This window comes from Lissotriton helveticus, chromosome 9, assembly GCF_964261635.1.
Source record: "Lissotriton helveticus chromosome 9, aLisHel1.1, whole genome shotgun sequence".
In the NCBI taxonomy this organism is placed as follows: Eukaryota; Metazoa; Chordata; class Amphibia; order Caudata; family Salamandridae; genus Lissotriton; species Lissotriton helveticus.
In genome coordinates this window covers 595,322,397-595,342,006 of record NC_136070.1, presented here as the reverse complement: position 1 = coordinate 595,342,006, position 19,610 = coordinate 595,322,397, and the positions used below count along the sequence as shown (strand labels likewise).

The window sequence follows — 19,610 nt, the reverse complement described above, 5'->3', positions numbered from 1 at the left end:
ATTTTTTATGTGTTGGTCTAGTAATTTGTCTAATTGACATATGGGAAGACTCGACTGGTGTTCCACTAATAATTCTTTATCTATTGTGAGTCAATCGCATTCGTTTAAGTTAGACAATGCTGTAAATCTATTATCTAGGTTTAACCCCCAGACATTAGAAGGACCCTCCCTTGCACTTCTACTGGTCACTGTAGACCATTTGGTTCTCAGAACACTCGGATTTGACACTAGGCCTTTCCTATTATAGAAAAAGTCCAGAGTAAGTGGAATTAGTTCTGCCGTTCTACGTTGGGGAGGGAGAAGATTGTTCAAGATTTCTGGTAAAACTTCGGGGCTTTTAAGGTTCAAAACCACACAGTCCCCAGGGAATTTCTTAATACTGCCCCCTATCAAATTTACCCGTCTTGCCTTTAGCAAATCTTCTGCCAGCTTGTGTTTGCCCCCAGGACACATATGCATATTATTACTTAGCCATTGGAGTGCCTTATTTAATAGGGATTCAGGGTGTTCTATCTGGCCTGTTTTTAAGGGGGGAACATTGGCAAGAACCAGAATAAGAGGTGAAGCTTCTACAATTAACTCCACAGGGTTATTTTCTGTGTTAGATCCCTGCAATATACAATTCCCTACAGGCTCTATAGGGACAGCACCAGCGAGATTAGTTTGATCTGGACCAGGCTTGGGTGTAACCTGCTGGTTCTGTGATAGCTCTACTACACCTGGACATACGCTTTCTAATAAAGTTTTTTCAGCCAGTTTTTCTATAAACATAGTCGGCAATTCCTCCACTCTATCGTTAGTTATTTTTATATAGGCCTCCAATTTGTTTATTTTAGCCGTGAGGTGATCAATTTTTGACAGTAGGGGTTTTACTATCTGATTTAACTTGATGTCCAACATACCCATGAGTCTTTTTAATATGCCATCATCCCAGCCTTGGCTCTCATCTCCTTCACCCGCATTCCCATCTGCAATTTTCTTATTGGGCGGGGTAGCCGGCCTTTTCCTACTAGACCTTAACCCTTCCCTTTTTGCAGGAATCTTGGTGGTCACTTTTATAACTCTTGGGGCAGGAACAGGGGGTGGGGGGGAGCTGGAATCTACTACCTCTAGATCTGGGTCTAGATCATGCAAAGAGACATCTAGATCCCCCAATGTCGTTTCAGCATTAGTGGCTGGATTTACCATGAACGAAACATTTTGTGATAGCCCCATATCCAGGCCATGTGAAGCTGGGGATAAGTCGGTTGAAGTGCCCGGAAGAATTAAGTCCGTACTTAAGTTCTCGTTTTGGGGCAATGTCAGTGGGGTGCCAAGACCCAGTGAGGACCTCCGCTCATGATTAATTTTTTCCACAACTTGTACCAAGTAATTGTCCATGGTATTACCAGGGGCAATGGGATTTCTTTGTTTAGACATTTAAATACCTGGCAATTTTCCTTATAACCTTTGCCCCAATATAGTCAATGGAAATCACAGAAGCCTCGTTACCTTCCGGCGTAGCTTTCCCAATGATCCAGGACCAAAACAGGCTAGAAAAAGTAGGAAGGGAAACTTTTGTGGGCTGAGAGTAGGCGAAAATCCGGGTTAACCAGGTGATGGTGGGTCTTTGGTATATTAAGTGAAAGAGGGGTGGCCCGTCCCGTCCCGTCCCCTTAGGTCTCCTGAGGGCTACAGAGGGCCCGCCCTTTGCCCGGGCTTAGCTCGGCGCAGACCCGCGCGGAGACTCGCAACGCGGGGACGCTGTGGTCTTTATCGCACCTCCGGGCGCACAGGTGACGTTGCGACCTTCGGGGGAGCCTGGGTGTTGTAGTTTCCCTCCTCGGCGGCCGGCGGAGTGCAGCGGCGGCGAGGGACCAGGGGGCCAGGGGCAAAGCAGCACAGTCAGGGGCCAGGAGCCTCAGAAGCAGCAAAGGATCCGGCGGCCACACAGCAGGTTCTAAACAGGTTCCACAATACATTTACGTCACGTAAATACAACACATATTGCATTACAAATGCTATAGGTGTCACATTTGCGAAAGTTAAAATTATTGGCATTGTCAATGACAAAGCTATTAATTTCGCTATTCTCGAAACCAATACATAAATAAAAAATTTGTCATTTACAATCCCAATAGCTCACATTTTCCTAATGCGAGACCTATTGCATTGCAAATGCTTGCCTGATATGTACCTGAAAACCTAGCTGTATTTCTTCATTAGCAGTGCCATCTACCTACACTCTATATGATAAAACACATCACCTATATAATTGCTACCTGCTGCACTCGCATAACCCACGCATAACCCACCTGCAAATACATTGATGTATAACTTATGTGTTTCTAAATCCTGTCTGCAAACATCTCATGTTTTTGTTACTGGAAATACACTTAATAAGAATAAGCAGTTACAATAAGCAGTTACAGCTCTGGTGTTCTTGCTGAGATACCTGCACACTATTTGCTAAAGATTTATTCAGTTACTTAAGATGCATGTATACACTCTTTGTAAACACCTCCACATACATTGCTGTAAACAAAGCTGCATATTGCCTCTACACACCTTGCATATCACTGTCCAACTGGCCGTATAGTAACACCATAATCACGGCAAGAGCTGCCATACGCCCTGGTGAAATGCCTCATCTGTTACTTTTTTGTGTGTTTTTTTTGCCTATACACTACCTTCTACCAACAAGGCAGCTACCTACCTCTACACAGACTCTACAAACTCCTCACTTATTCTATTGCTATATATCAGCATTCCATATGGATACATCTTTTATGTCAAAGAATTAAAAAAGTAGCCATTTTGCTTTATATCAAATCAATGGTGTTCCTCTCCGCAGATCCCAGAGCGATTTGGGGCAGTCCGGGCTATCGCTGAAGGCACAGGCACAGAGCTCCTGGTTGGCACAACCCGAAATGCACTCCTGCGGGGTAGTTTTGCAGAGGGATTCATTCCCATTATACAGGTATTACAGGGACACCAGAACATGGTGGGAGGCGAAAGGGTGAGGGTGTCTGTGAGTGGGTGGGGGTGTGGGGGGGGGGGGGGGTTGTATGTGTGTGGGGGTTGTGTGTGCTTTTTTAAATATTGGTCTTTAAACATGACTGGATTAAAATGACAGTCCTAAACCCCTTTACAGCGCTTACTTCTGCCTTTTCTTTGATTACCATCTTTGTTATGAAAGCTCAGAAAAACCTCAATCTTCTAATTGAATCAGGGACAATTGTTAGATGCACCTTGCAGGCAACAGCGTAAAAAATCTGACTTTTATAAACAGCGTATTTTTTTAAGAAAGCAGAATGCACTTTTTTCTAAAATCCTATATTCTTAAGTACATAAATATTATTCCCTCGTTGTTACTACAGACACCCAAACAGTATATCCCAGCATTTCACTCAGTCCATCCATCCCTCCCAAGCCAGGCCCAGACCACAAACCCGAGGACATAGGACACAGCAGGTTATGTCCACGCAGGGGCTGGGCGCTTGACCTGGCCAAAGGCCATATCCTGAATCCAACCTTCACCAGTCGCTGTGAGTGGAGTACGTCCACATGACTGTGAGGAGAAGAGCCTGGTCAGAGGGAAAGCCCTGCACTCCACCCTCACTGTGCATAGCCGGAAGTTGTATGAAGTGGGCTATTTCCATTTAATGAGATGGTGCAGAGACAGGCCAAAGCACTCCCTGCACTCAGTCACCACTGTGTTCAGTGGGTACGTCGACACCGGGCTCAGCGCAGCGACTGGCCAAAGGCCAATTTCTGCGCCCAAGGGCATGATAAAGGCATAACGTGATGCTGTGTGATGTCACTTGTGATATAATTAATTATGTCATTTGTGCTGGATGTGTGAGGTCATGTACAGTGGATTGGTGGATTATATATGATTACGCTGCTTAGTTTCGCTGCTCGCCATAACTGTCAAAAGTCAGTGGTCATTAGGTTCTAAATCGTAACAATAATACTCCAACAGTTTAAGGTTTTTAAGGGAATTTCTATTTTTTGTACAGAATTGATTTTGTCTTAAATGTACCATAAGACTTCTTCAAAAAAAAAATCAGTAAAGTTGGGTGGTCGTGTAATAATTTACCTAGTCCCCTAAAAAAGCAATTAACTGCTGTGTGTGGGTTTCGGCACCGTGCAGTGCTGGTTGGACACAGAGTTTAGTCCGTAAGGTACCATGGACTACATTAAACTTTGGGTCCTAACAAAGACTTAAAATGATTCATGTGTTAATTACAATTGGAATTTCCCTAAAATTCAAACATTGGGATAGGGTGGTTATAAATCAGCCAGTGCTTTTTTCTTGTGAATATTATCAGCATGTTAATCTGCCCGGCACATTAGTATGATTCAAAATTGGTGTGCTTCAGACATGTAGGGACAGATTTACAAGCCCCTTGCAACACTTTTACGCTGACGCAGCAGCGGCGTAAACAATGCACATGCGACATATTTACAAGGTGATGCATCTAGCAAGATGCGTCACGTTGTAAAGCCCTGCGCTACATTATACCTGCGTCAGGTATAATGTATGCAGGATGGGCGTTCCGTCGCAAGTAAGCCCCGTAAAAGTGACACAGTGAAATCTACAAGATTTCACGGAGTCACTTTTATGCCCGCTGCGTCAAAACCTTACCCCTGCTTGTAGCAGGCGTAACGGGTGACGCAGCACAGCAAGTATAGGGCACCCCTGAGCAGTGCTGGAGTTGCGACGCACTTGCGACACAACTCCAGCATTGCATCACCTTTACGCCATCAGATGGGTCACGCATCTCTCTATACTTGCGTCACGGTGCGCCGCAATGTAAATGCTGGGCTTCCATGGTGGTGCAAGGGGTTTCAACCATTACACAAAATAACTGGCGCATCCCTGCAGATATGCAGGGATACGCCAGTAATTGTAAATCTGCCCCATTGACCATAGGCCATTTTTCATTTAGCTGAAGTACTCTATATGACTCATTTGTTATCCTAAAGGTGGCAAATGCTGTTTGTCTTAAAAACAAAACGTGTATCCCCACCTTCTTTCTGCCTTCAATATCTTCCCTACTGAGGAATTCTTCGTAACATTTATGTTTGGTGGTTGCCTTCTTTTCATCTCAACCGGCTCCCCCGCACACCTCAATCAATCAACCAGGATTGTTGTAAAGCGTGACTACTCACCCGTTAGGGTGTCAAGGTGCTGAGAGGGGGCGGGGTGTATCCACGGTTCAGTCTAAGAGCCAGGTCTTGAGGTCCTTCCTGAATTGAGGCAGAGATTGTGATTCCCTGAGATGCAGAGGCAGGGAGTTCTAGGTCTTCGCAGCGAGGTAGGAGAAGGATCTTACTCCAGCTGTGGTTTGCGGATCAGAGGGATGGTGGCCAGTTGGGTGGAGCGGAGATGTCTGGTGGGTGTGTGAAAGGAAAGGCGTCGGTTAAGATATGTATGCATGTCTGTCGTCCTGTTTTTTATTGTTGAATATACAAAAAGCATGCAGACAACTAAATAAAACACACACCTATAAAAATGTATATGGCACAGAATGTAACTTTGTGGCATAATCTTCAACACCAACTATGGAATAGCAGCCAAGTCAGCAGTATAGGTTGGAAGTCAAAGAAAAATGAAGATGCAAGGTATTGTCCTGGGCCTCTGGCTGCACAGAAAATTATCAGTGGATAGAAGATCTCTTGAGATGAAATAGTTTCAAAGAAGGCCATCTCCATTTATGCCAAATCTCTCTCTTGCTCTCTCTCTCTCTCTTGACTCACAGATGTCTGTCCTAGTCATTTTAGCACTCCTTGAAAGGCTCTATAAAAGTCTGGGGGAATCTTGGCTGTACATGAAAAGAAGTTTATTTGGATGCAGTTGCTCTTCCCCACAATGCCTACAATCTCAATTTTAGATCCTCCGTCCTTAGTGGAAGAGGCGGCCTTGATGATATCATATATCCCTTTGCTTCTTTCTTTGCCATCAGCTTTCATCAAGCAGCCTAGAGATATAGGTATAGTCTCCAGAACTACAAAATGGAGGGACTAGTGTGACTGGGGCCAAGTTGTCTTTTGCCTGATGCACCCACATTTAGTTCATAAAAAGGAAAATGGTAAGTAAGTGACAGATAGTGACAGACAGGCACTTCAAAAAGTGCCATCTTCATTTCCCAGTCACCTAACTATGAAGAGAACTACTCTGCCCACCCTTCCTCGCCACACACATACCTCATTGGTTGGAGGAAGTTGTCTTGATTCTGGAGCCCTTGGAATCAGCTTTCTGGCTGCTCTGGTTCCTGAAATATCACTGATTAAAGCTGCAGTCAAGGTCCCCATGTTCTCAACTTTCGCCATTGGGACTGGCCTTTTGGGGCCCACTGTGGGTACCCCTCTCCCTTCATTTCATCGGTGCTGCCCCACACTTCATGGGTGTCCCAGACACCGGAAAATCACAATCATGAGCCAACAGTTTCACAGAAATGGGCTCTTATTCCTAAAACCCACCATATAGGAACATCTAGTTTGTAGTGACGCACTAGCCTTGCACCGGTGGCGGCCGATGCATGTAAACAGTCGTGGGGCAGGTAGCAGGGGGGAGCATAGGTTTAAAAATAAACAAAACGTACCTGATACTGCTTCGCCGCCTCATGCCTCAGTTCTCGGATGCTTCCCGGTCCCAGCAGCCCCGGGGCGGCATCATAAACTCCCTGTGCTATCCCAGCACTGCTCTTATATAGCATGAGAGCAGCGTGGAGATTGGACTGAGTTAACTGGTTTAACACCCACAAAGGCGCAGGGAGTCTGTGCTGTTTCTCCAACTCAGCAGTGCAATACAGCTGGGTTGGAGAAACCTAAGTGCCTAAGACGGCCGGCCAAACACACATGCGCACTTAGTAGTGCAGTCCACCCCTACTTCCCCCTCCCATGGTCCAGCTACACCCCTCCTTGAACACGCTAGCTATGCAGATGAAAAATAAAACAATAATAAAATATTGTTTTCTTTTTCAGCTGCTGGCTCTGAGCCAGTGGGGGGACGCTGCTGTGCTGAGGAGCTGCCGCCTGGCACTGTCACCAACCTCGAGCAAAGTGCCTATTGGACGCTGGACTCCAGTGAATCGGACTTGTAGAGGATACACTCAACCCCTACACCACTCCAGCACTTCCATAGACGAGTCTTATGGACCCTGTTTGTTTTTGTGTTGGGTTACAGCCAGAAAGGGCTTGGCTTACCGCACATTCCTCAGTGAACCTTTATCCACAGTCTGCTGTGATTCAAAGGGCTAGAGATATCAGTTTCAAAAGTTTTAACATTGCAGTTTTTTTCTGCCCTTTTGCCTACTAACAGTGTTGAAATCAAATGCTTCAGAATGCACCCGTATTCTCCGAACGTCCCAGCAGGGGAAAACAGGAGGCATAGGGTTTAATGTTACCTAAATGTCTAGCGCGATGGAGCAATAAACGCTGGAGGCGTTGTTACAAGGGTCCAGAAAGTTTGAGGCACTTTTAGTTTTCGGTGTAGAGCCTAATTTGTAACCTAGAATACAGTACTTATCCATAATAAATTCCCTTTCTTTCAGAAAGCAAAGAATTGTCTGCACATAAAAGCTATTATCTAAGGTTTTCTGATGTTCTAACTCCACACCACCTCCAGCAGGGTGCCTTGACTAATTTTCCCTGCTGCCAGGAGAGAGACAAATTCTAAAAGGGAGTGTTTTGTTATTCGTTTTGAGTGTAACAGTATTGTGGACCCAGGACACTAAAGATAAACAACAGAAACACTACCAGCTACTGCGAACCTCAAGAAAAAGCTTAACACCACCCAAGAAACCTTAAAAGACTACATTCCCCTCTCTCTACAACAGATGAATTCTTGTTAAGCCGCTATTCCAGGCACCTAGGTTTAGGGGATACCACAATAACTTTAGTGTGCCATGCACCATGGCACGCAGTTCCTGAGTGGCCTATGATCAGTGCTTAATTTGAGCCGGTAGTTTCCGGTGCTCAGCACCGGCACTTAATAATCAACACAGCGCTTAAGGACACATTCAATTACGGGGAGATTAAGTGGTTTGCCCAAAATCACAGGATGTTGAGCCGACGCGGAGACTCAAACCTGGTTCCTCAGCTCCAAAGTGGGCAGATCTGGCCATTACGCCACATCCTCTCCCCACTTTCCTGGTTAGCAGTTGATTCTGTTAAAACCGGCGCTAACAGGAGAAATGGGCTGCTGCAAGCTGCTTCCTGACAAGAGCCCCGACACTTATTTTTTTTTACAAATTAACCACTGCCTATGATGTCACTACAGTGGTGCTAAAAGAAATGCACATAGACTCAAGGGACTCCAGTGAGGAGGGAGAGTGAAGATAACAGAAATTTAAACATCTGGGAGGATCCCAGTCACAGGTGACATTCTAGCTCCCATTAATAATATGGCAAAAGATCAGGGTTGTTATGACTCCATTCCTTGCTCTATATTTGAAACCTTTATTGCTGTTCTGATGCAGGGTCACACAGATGAACTTTGGGGACTTGCAACTCACCCATCCAAGGACCTCTTCTTGACCTGCGGCCATGACCGACTGGTCTGCGGATGGGATGGCAAGGGGCATTGCCTGGCCTGGAGCTTCTCCCTGGAGGTAGGTTCTAAGGTTCTAGGTTCTCTACAACATCCTGCAGATGTCAGGTGGAGACAAAGTGAGGTTAGAAAGTAACACTTCGCATTTGTTTCCTATGGACAGGAGACCGGACTCTGCGCGGATTTCCATCCCGAAGGGAATGTGGTAGCTGTGGGACTCAACTCTGGACGGTAACGTTTTTCTAATAAAGCATGTGCATAAAGTGCCTGGGGGAGTGGTGAAAGACACTGAAGGTGCCCCATGAGGCACTCTATACTTAAAAAGGTGGGCATCCACTGAAAAGAAGGCTGTGTGTTTCCTGTGCTTTTGAAATTCCCCTTCGCCAGTGCCTAATGTGTTCTTGATAGATTGGGGTGACACAGGGACACTTTAAAGCTCTCTCAAGTATTTATTTTGGCCATGGGTTTTCTGGTATTTGTCCTTTTAGGTCGAGCCTAGGCAGCGTATGCGCTGCTGCAAGGCATGCAGTATTGGAGTATGGCTTTGAAGCCCCGCCCACTCTCCGCCCATATTTGTCATTGGCTTGTGTCATTGTCCTTCATAAACCCTGGCTTGCGAGTCGTTATTAGGCTTGTTAGTCCCTCCTTGATACCGCCTTGTCTGCATTTCTAACCTCCCATGGCGACTGGCCCTTTTACTTCTGTTGCGACATGGTATGTCTTATTTAGTCTGTAAGCATTCTTTTCTTTAATGGGTTTCTGCTACTGCAGGCACAACGTTCTTTCCTCGCCATGCGCGCTTTTACTTTCAAGCAGCCCCGGGCAAGGGCGGCCGCTTCTTTGAAGTGAAATAGGGCTCACATTTACGAGAGTTGAGGTATTGCCATTGTAAAGGACAATAGCTTAAACTCTAGTAAATGCGAGACCTATTGCATTGCAAATGCTTGTTTGGTTTGCATTCATGCCAGATATATTGTGTGGAGTCTGTACTACAGAACTGAAAACTGTAAACTACGAAAAATACCAATATCATGCACAATGGGTGCAATTTTGTTGATGTGCTATTAGTATGGGATTTCATATAAAAGAGTAAAACATTTGTAAATACAACATTAACCAGGTGGTACCTTGGATCTAGTACGGCTCTGGACATCAATGTAAATAAACAGAGAAGGGAGAAAACTCGAGAAAAAAAAGTGAACTTTGGTTTCAGTTTTCTTACATTGAATTAATTAATTGATATATTCTCCAAGATTAAAAATCTGTCAATCATTTGTCCATACCTTAAGTAGTGTCCTTTAAGACCCAAAGGGCATTCAGGACTGGTATGCATTATTAAATAACATTAAGCCTCCACTTTTCTTACCAACAATAATGCAGAAATGGTTAAACGAAACAGGTATTGTATTTCTTTTTTTTGTTGTAAATCTTTTTATTAACAATGCTCGTGAGACCACTCAGTACAAAACAATGTCTAAATAGTATTGTGGGAAATAGCACAGGAAAGGCCAAAGAAATACTTATTGGGAAACAGCATGGACATTCAACGAATTACCCCCTCCCTCACCCCTTCGCTTCTGCCCCCCCCCCCCCCCCCATTCTCTGAATTTCAGCCATGGTCCCCATACTTTCTTCCATTTCTTAGTACAACCCCTGCTCTTGTACACAAGGTATTTTATTTCAAGAACATTTTTGGGAACATGCCAGTGAACTAAATTTTTAACATTAAGGGATGCTAAGTTTAGGAGAATTAATTTCTGTGCCAAGTGGATGATCTGTATGACACCAGCCCGCCAACAAAAAGTCCAGGCTATTACTGAGCCATCTTGTATTGAATGTAAAAATGAGATTGTGGGCGATGGGATACATATTTTATGAGTTTGCCCACTCCTATACACATAGTGGGCAGAAATATTTAAATGTTTAGGAAAGCAAGTAAATTGCATATTGAATCCAGACCATAAATTAGCATTGTTATGTTAGTGTGAATAGAAAGAACTGAAAGAAATGAAGTCAAATTGTTATTCATTGCAGTGGTGGAAGCAGGTTAATTTATAACCCAACCCTGGAATTCTGATACCATTACTACCTTCCTATAGTGATATAAAAATATGCGGCAAGTAAAATTCTAAGATTTGTTGTATGCGTGTGCGATAGTACTTCAAAATATTTGCATATCTGGCAATTTCTTGGAAACAACAAATCATAGAAGATACTGTAACACACATTTGCTTTCAACTCTGACCATTTATGGGTCTTAACAGTGTATGTAGGAACTATCAGACAGAGTAATATTTTTTTGTGGCATGCATGATTATATCAGTGATAGAGGAAATGATTTGGTATAGTGTATAACTGATAATCAATTATGTAATCATGTATTAATGAAATTAGGTCATTAGATACCACTCTAATGCATTTACCAGGAAAAAACAAATAAAAAAAGCTGACTCTTAAGTACTCTCTGGAAAGTCTCATGATTGCTAATATGGTGAATATCAATCTGCAGGTAATTCACATCTGTGGAAAGACACTGAAACAACCTTCTTCCAGGGCGGATGCACTTAAATCATGGGACAAATAGATACATACAAGCACTAGAACGATGCGAGTGAGAGGGAACGTGGTGCAAGAGTTTGGCCTGAATATATGTGGGACCTCATCCATACAAGGCCCTATGGGCAAGGCAAAGGGCCTTAAACTGAATCTGCTGGGCAACTGGGAGTCAGTGTGGAAGTAGCGAGAGAAAGGGATTCCAGAAAGTATCCTTACCTAGAAACATAGAGTATGCAGCGCAGTGACCAGAGCTGTCGACCCGAGAGCTGGGGATCTGGGTTCGAGTCTCGGCGTGGGTGCAACATCCTGTGATTCTGGGCTAATCACTTAGGGGCATATGTATCAACCTCCGTGTTTGCGATTCTCAAATAGCGTTTTTTTTGAGAATCGCTATTTGAGAATTGCAAAATGGGATGTATTTAAAAGGTCGCATTTTTTTTTGCGAAATCTTAGTACTCCTTAATTGCGATTAGCAAATTGCGAAATCACATTGAAGGAATACCTTCCCATTCATATCTATGGGCCAGGAGGTCCATAGGAATGATTGGGAAGTCATTCGCAATTTGAGAATCGCAAATTGAGAATAATTTCAAGGGTGTCATAAGGACACCCTTATTCACCCCTGAAATGAACATGTGTTTTCATATGGCGCACATACATGCCCTAACGGCATGTATGTGCGCCACATGGCACCTTTACAAATGCCAAAAAGTGCATTTGTGAAAGAAATCGCAAATTACCACCAACTTGAAGTTGGTGGTAATTTGCGATTTCTTAATGAGAAATCGCACAACTTGGGTGCTTGATACATAGCATTTAAGTAATCGCAATTTGCGATTCCTTAAATGCTTACGCAAAATTAAGCAATAATTTGCGATTCCTAAATTTTGCGATGCGATTTTCCTTATACATTGCGTTTTGCAAATTTGTTGTCGCAAACGCTGCTTTTTTGCGAATCGCAGCGTTTGCGACCAAAAATCAGTTTCATACATATGCCCCTTAATCTCCCCGTGCCCATGGATAGGGCCTTGGTACCCTCACGGATGATAAGCCACGCTATATAAATCTACAAACTAACTAGAATCCGGACCTTTGTCTTTATAGGATGACACTTCAGGCGAGTGTTTCTCATCCAGGCTTGTTGGCAGACAAAAATATGATTGAATGGTCTCCTGAAGCTGAGACGAGGGTCTATCAAAGTATCAGCTGCTGTTCAAGCCTAAAGAAGTCCCTGTCTTCATAGTATCCATGCTGGGGACAGGCATGTGCTGGACTTGCTTGTGTGCATGTAGCATCAGTGACAGGCCAATAAGGGAGTGAAAGAACAATTTCAAAGTAAAGGTGCAGCAAATGTTTCCTAGAAAAAGGCATCGTTGTCTCACTATTAAATAATTCATTCCACAGTTGTTTATGGGCTATTATCTCCTCCTTGTCTCTCAAAATATGTATTTATTATTGGAACACTCATGCATGTAGGGAAATGGCAGCTTTTCTCCACTCAACATTTGTTTTGTATTGAGCGGTCGGCATATTTGTGAGGGCAGTTTATTTGTTCTTAGCTTCATGATACCTTGTCAAACGTATATTTTATTTACTTTCTTGGATAAAGACTCCATAGCGCTTCAATGTATTCTCTGTTTCTCACTCTCGGTAAGACAGTGTCATTTACTGCATATCTATATGGAGTTATAACCTCTCTCTCTGTCATTTCCTTTGTGCTTGTGGACTCTTCTCGCCTTGAACCCTAAATAATTTCAACATGAGTTACTTTCTTTATGAGTACAACTCATTTACACAGAGAAACCCTATAAATGAAGTGAAGTTTGTCTGTGGGATCAGAGACAAGAGGCTTCCAGCATATTCGAAGTCAATTCTATTTCCTAGAGTGGCCGGGAATCTCCCAGTGAGCATCTTTCTGTTCTGTGACTGATGTTTCCTAAGTGTCTCGTACAGGGGCGTAGCTTCAGGGGTGCTACACTCCCCTAATAAATGTATTTTGCGATAAATAGTTGGGTACAGGTGCTTTCATGGTATGGTGAGGTGTCTGTCGGATCTCACCAGTAAGTTTTACATGCACACAGACAAAAACACACACACACTATCCGTCCCTCGCTTTTGAAATTCCTCGGAAATGTTCATTATTATACAAAATATTGTGTTTTTGCTCACCTTGTGCCGCTACCAATCTGCATTCCTCTCCCCTTCCACTGCCCCTTAAGCTCCTCTCATGCACCCTGCTTGTTGTACAATGTATTTTAACATTATATGGTAGCGTGATTGTTGGAAAATCTGAAACTTACACCCCGCCCCCCATCTTACTGACCAAGTTACGCCCCTGGTGATGTATTGAATAAATCACCAATGATTTCTGATTGAGCAATGGGTCCCTAAGTAACCATTGATTTATTTGTGCACACAGGTGGGTTGTGTTGGATACAGAGACTCAGATGGTTGTGTCTGATTATACGGACGGGAACGAACAGCTTTCTGTGGTTCGATACTCTCCAGGTGAGTCGCAGGGCACTCCTCACTACTTGCAAATCCAGATACTTTGTATGGCTCTCTTATTCGACAGCTGTTCCCATGTTCCTGTCTCTCTTCCCTTTCTTCTCTCAGTCTCCCCACATCAGGCCCCCTTTCCATCTCCTTCTCATATCCCCTAAAAATACATTTTCCTCTCTTTGCCCCCTCTGTGTCCAGCTCCCGTCTCCCACCCCCCATCTTGCCCCTTTCTCCAGGTCCTCTTTTTTCTCTCTCTAATTCGCTCTCCCCATTCTTGTTTACCTTCGGCCCCGTTCTCTTTTATGTGCCTCTTCCTCTCCTCTCTTTGCCAACCTCTATCTTTCAAACTTTTCCTTGCCCACTTTCTTTCACTTGCCCTACACCTCAATTCTCCCTATTTATCAACTTAATAAGTGCTATTACACCCTGTAACATCCCTCTTCTAACGGCCATTCATGTGTGAGAGTGCAGGCAGAGTTACATACCTATAAACCGTTGGATACTTTGTAAAGAAAAATAAGTGCAGGGGCTCATGTCAGGAGGCAGCTTGCACCAGCTCATTTCTCCTGTTAACCCTACCTTAAGCAGAACCAACTACTAACCATGAAAGTGGGAAGAAGATGTGGCATAATGACCAGAGCTGCTGACTTTGGAGCTGTTGGAACCAGGTTCGAGTCTCTCCGTCGGCTCAACATCCTGTGATTCTGGGCAAATCACTTAATCTCCCCGTAAATGAGTGTGTTCTTAACTGGTGCTCATTAAAAGCACCGGTGTTGGTGATTAAGTGTCGTTGCTGAGCACTGGAAACCACTGGCTCAAATTAAGCACTGCTATAAATGTAGTTGATTCAGCTCAGGAACTTTCTCAAGTTTCACTTTCCAGCAATATCGGGGCATGGGGTATTCTGAGCATTTGAGGTTCAGGACTCTATTCAGGACCTTAAATTCGGGCATTTGCTGGTACCAGAGTACGTAGAATCTTAAAGAAGCTTGAAAAACTACTACTTGTGAATGTTATGAGGTGAAATGGGAACAAAAATTGTGTGACGTTCTATGCACCACAATCAGCTTTTAACAGCATAAGCACTTCATATTGCCCGTTACCTGTGAAACTTACAAACGTCTGGAATTGCGGTTATCTCTCCTAGTGTTGGTCTAACTTACCACCCACCACAGTCTAGGAGGTATGTTGTTGTATGTCATGTGGAGAACTTTCATAGACCTTGCTGCGGCAGGTAACACATCAGTTTGCCTCAGACCCCCCAGGATATAGCGGCATGTATTAGCAAATTTAGCGGCACAAAAATGGAAATTTAGCGGCACAAATGCGGCAAATTAGCGGCATTTTATTTGGCGTTTATTTCTACAACAAACACAAATATCTACGTTTTTTTAGTTGTTTAACAACATGAAGCTATGTATTTTTTGTTTATTTACAATGTAGACACTTTGTTTGGCTTCAAGGCTGCATATAGGACATAAACTAATGAATAAATGCCCCAAAAGCAATCCCCCCAGGGCCCGCCGCACACTGGGCGCGCTGCAGAATTACTTAGAGTAGTGGTGAGTGGAATAGTATTGTAGAGTGGCATAGAGTTGGCATAGAGTGTTGTAGAGTAGATTTTCCACCCAGACTGTGAACAGTGTCTAGTACCACACATGCATAATTATGTATGCCAGGGTGTGGTCACGAGCTAGTAGGGCTACAGCACGTTCATGATAAATATATGCAAACATGTGTACCAGCTTCTACTTAGCAAGAAGATCTGTTAATGCAAGCGTTGGTTGAAATGAAACTCATCAACTGCACTGTGTGCATCTGCCAAAGGTGCAATCCGCAAATGTGGGCCACTTTTTTAGGGTGCCCAGGCCTGTTTTGCATCTCCATCCAACCCTGGCAGCAAGTTACCAGCACTACCTCAGTGCATGCACTTTTGAATCAAAAGCAATTGGCACTTTTACCTCTTCATATGGCACCAAGTGAGGCCCTTTCTGATATTTATCTTTTCGTGTATTTTTCTGCTTGGTTTTTATCGCAATTAAGTTTCACTCATAGTGTCACACAAAAAGCATGGAATGACACACAAAAGCACACTAAAACCATGGAACTGTCACACATAAATAATCTGAAACTTGGCAAAGATGACAGTATTGCTAACGCAGGATTTCTGGTTACTAGTTACCTTACCAAATCCCAAACTATGTCGACTGAATCGTTGGTACCTGTCATTGAGTAAAAGGTAATCTAACAATAGGTCAATCAATTTAAGAACTTACACCACTCTAAATGATCACTGACCAAATTTAAGTTTCAAAGATTTAATATAAAGTCAAAGATAACTGAAGATACAAACTTCTCAAAATGAGATTCAGAAGATAAATCGGTATCACTATGAACATGAACTTTTTGAATAGTCTGAGTCTGAAAAACAGAATAATGAGTACAACCTCCAACAACATAAGCGTTGCCAAAATGGATAGAAGTTGCAACCTCAAAGTCATTACAGAAAAGAAAAATTCAGGTTAGTCTGTCCCTACACTACACTAAGTGACATCCCTACTTAACAAGATCTTTACCCCTCTAGGTGTCATCCGTGGTGACTTCCTAAGAAGATCACGCACTTCTCTTTGTCTCTTCTCTGATAATGGGTCTCTCCTGATCAGCCTATCTGCCTACCCATCCGCTTCCTTAGGCTCCCAAAAATCATCTGCTCTGCTCTCCTCCCGGGTCGCTTTCCCTAATACCAAATCACATTTCCAAAAGAAACGCCCCTTGGGACGCCCCTCACGTGGTACATCTTTGCGCGGCAAACTCCATGATGGTACTCTTGAAGACCCTCGTTAAAGTTGACCTTGGTTCCCAGGCTTCTTCTCCAATGCGCCGATACCCCCTAAATTCCTGGAAACTCCTACAGGCCTGCGCAAGGTGCCACTGAACAAAGTCCCTTTCATTCGAGCTGATTAGGACCCTCGCACCTGCATACAGCTCGTCCTGCAGTGGGCCTCAAATTCCAGACTCCACCATATCTTTAGGTCGTAAAACACACTCAAAGCTCGGTGCTGGACACCTCTCGACTTCTTCCCTAACGAGCACATGGCAGTTCAAACGATATGACATTATCAGTTCAGGCCTACTTGATTTACATGAAGCAGGTCCCTGCACTCTTAAAACATTAACTTGATTTAAACAGCAACATTCTTAACTAGCATACGTTTCTAAAATAACACATCTATAAAGCATATATTTTAAACTTAATTCGATAATACATTTGTGAAAGAACCAGATTAACTCCATCTCACATTATTTTAGCAGCACGTTTAGATTTGCTGTGAATTGCCCTAAGGCCTACACAATATACTGGATTTTTAGAGTTCTATTCAACTCTAACATGATTCCTTTAACATGAGAACATGAGGTTTTCATATTCATTCCAACATTTCTACATTAATCTCACACAGTTATGATTATTGTTACTCTACTTAAACATTCTATACATTTCACTACTGAATATAAGACACTCTGTGTATTTCACTTCTAAATATAAAACACTCGTGTGCAAAAGCATGTTTAAACTAACTACGTGCTTGTAAATATGGTGCACTTATACATTTTTCAGACTTGTGCTCTCTCAATCCCCCCTTTGATGACCTTCAGGGGTCATCACCATCAAGACACCATCACAAAATGTAGAACCCTTCAAAGTGAAGTCGTGGCAGTGCCACCTCTTTTCATGGTCTCTAATGCCTTTAGACTCCTGTATTGGGTGTCCTGCATCGCTGTCAACTTTTCCTCCTGTTTCCTCATAGTTCTCTGTAACCTATTTGCTCTATACCACTGATACAAACGCACCAATCCCCACAAAGTGATTACACAAATCACAATTATGATGATGGGTTTCAGTATGTACCAAACGATACCTTTTCCTAAGTTGGCAAACCAACTTCCAACTTTACCCATTCCATGACCTACTTTTTCCCACACATTTATCTTTGTCAGATCCTCAATTTCGTAGTGTATGGCAGTGATGTTTCGTATATACTTCTCTAGAGGTTTTGAATTGTCTGGAATGTAAGTGCAGCACTCCTGGACCTTCAAAGCCTTACAGACTCCTCCCTCTTTAGCTAACAGAACGTCTAAAGCAAGTCGGTTCTGAAGAACCATTGCCCTAATCGATTGCATCTCACCTTCTATCAGCATCAATGATCTAGCAGTACTGGCAGATAGCCTATCTACGACTGTAGCTAACCTCCTGATCTTAATGTCATTCAATATCAGTCCTAAGATAGGGAATGCAGCACCGAGTACATCTCCAACTACTTCTGCTGCACCCAGCCCTCTCTTCCACCTAGTTGGTATTTCTTTCTTTGTCGTTTCTAAATTCTCAACATGATATATTTTAGGGAAGACAACAGCCAGATAGCATGATCCGTACCAATTATCTGGTAGCTTTACATAGGCATTTCTTCCGCATACAAAATATACATTTGGAATTGCTTGCATCCCCTTCAAAAAATCCTTAGAGTAATACTCCAGTTGAAAGGCATGTTCACAATTGACTTGACCTACATAAAAATTCTCATAATAGGAGTAACTCCTGTGGATGCACAGTTTCCCCCGTTTCTCCTTATCTAAAGCAATTGGACCAATACTACCCTTTCTTTGATGTGCCCTTTCCTCCTTGGTCCAATCTGTTTCCCATTGTCCTGAGGCCTTCAGAATCTTCTGCCTCCTGTATCTAGTATCTACCTGCCCTATAAACTTTTTCTCAATTTCTGACACTTGACAAGTCAGATTGTTTCTTCGAGCATGTGAAGTATCTAATGTTTTCCATGGAATAAACCATTTGTGTAATCTGTCTTCGCTTTTGTAGTAGTCCCACTTGTTCAAATGCTTGAAATTCGGGACCTCTGGCAATGTCGAGTCGAAATTCGAGAAATAATACTCAAATCCTTCTCGTCCATAAAATATGCTCAACAACAAACTGCATGTGATTCCATATGTCAATGGAAGATGATGGTATCTGATACCCTCCTCCACAGAAGCTGGTAATTGCATACAAACGTAGCAATTCTTCACCTCCATGGCATCAACGTATTCATAAAGCAATTTAGCATAAGCATTTGACCTGTAATTTCCCTGTGACTCATCCGTGTGTAACCTTTTTACTTCTGCATCTAACAACGCTTTGTCTTTATCATTGATGTTTCCCTTATCATTAATAATGGTAGTTTTCGGTGTTGACACTCCCTTGACCTCCTTGACTGCAGTTGCATCTCTCTCGTGTCCCACTATGTATGAAACAGTAACCACTAAAACTATCAAGGAAATCACTACTCCCAACAATGTGCCAACTATACATTTTGCCCTGCGGTTCGGGTTGCCAGCCTCCATGTTCTCAAACAGTGTAGTTCTTGACTTTCTTTCAGCATTCGCTTCTTCTTCTCTCTGTACAAAGTCTTTCTTTTACATATTGTCCCTCTTTGGAACACTTGGAAGCCGACAATTTACTCCGCCAAACATCTTAAAGTCCTGTAGAAAACAGACAACCCTAGCCCTTCTCCATCCGCTAAAAAGAAACCCCTACCAATTTTCTTCTTCCACTCGGCGCTAGGTTATCTTGCAGTAATTTTTCAAAGTCCTTTCAAAAAGTCTTTTTACAACAAAGTGTTAGTCCAAAACAATGAGCATTCCAAGAGCTTCCACTACTCGCTCAAGCATTTCTAACCGAAGGAGAGTTCCCTCCAACACTGGATATCGTGAACAGCAAACTGGAAATTCAACTGTTTCTAAAATCAATTTTCTTATTCCGCTTAGGAGAGGGGGATAGACGATGTTGAGTGTCAGCAACCTTTCAGTCTCCGCCCCCGGTAGCAGGAACAGAATTTGTACAGTGATGATTGGGTCAGTTCTGATCAGGTTCACTTCCCTGACCCTCCCGGTTCTGTGCCCCACCGACATCTGCAACGAGGTAGGTCCAATCAGGAGTAGAGTATCTTCTACTAGGCACTCGCAC

The 19,610-nt window shown here is 43.2% G+C and overlaps 1 protein-coding gene across 1 annotated transcript in view; it reads left to right on the top strand.

Annotated features, from left to right (window-relative positions):
• The window catches only part of EML3 (EMAP like 3), a 313,736-nt gene that overhangs the window by 260,415 nt on the left and 33,711 nt on the right, over window positions 1-19,610 (top strand). The window contains exons 16-19 of the mRNA XM_078660596.1: window positions 2,834-2,959; window positions 8,469-8,600; window positions 8,703-8,770; window positions 13,515-13,603. Coding sequence (XP_078516722.1) covers window positions 2,834-2,959; window positions 8,469-8,600; window positions 8,703-8,770; window positions 13,515-13,603 — 415 coding nt within the window. The remainder of the gene's footprint in view (window positions 1-2,833; window positions 2,960-8,468; window positions 8,601-8,702; window positions 8,771-13,514; window positions 13,604-19,610) is intronic.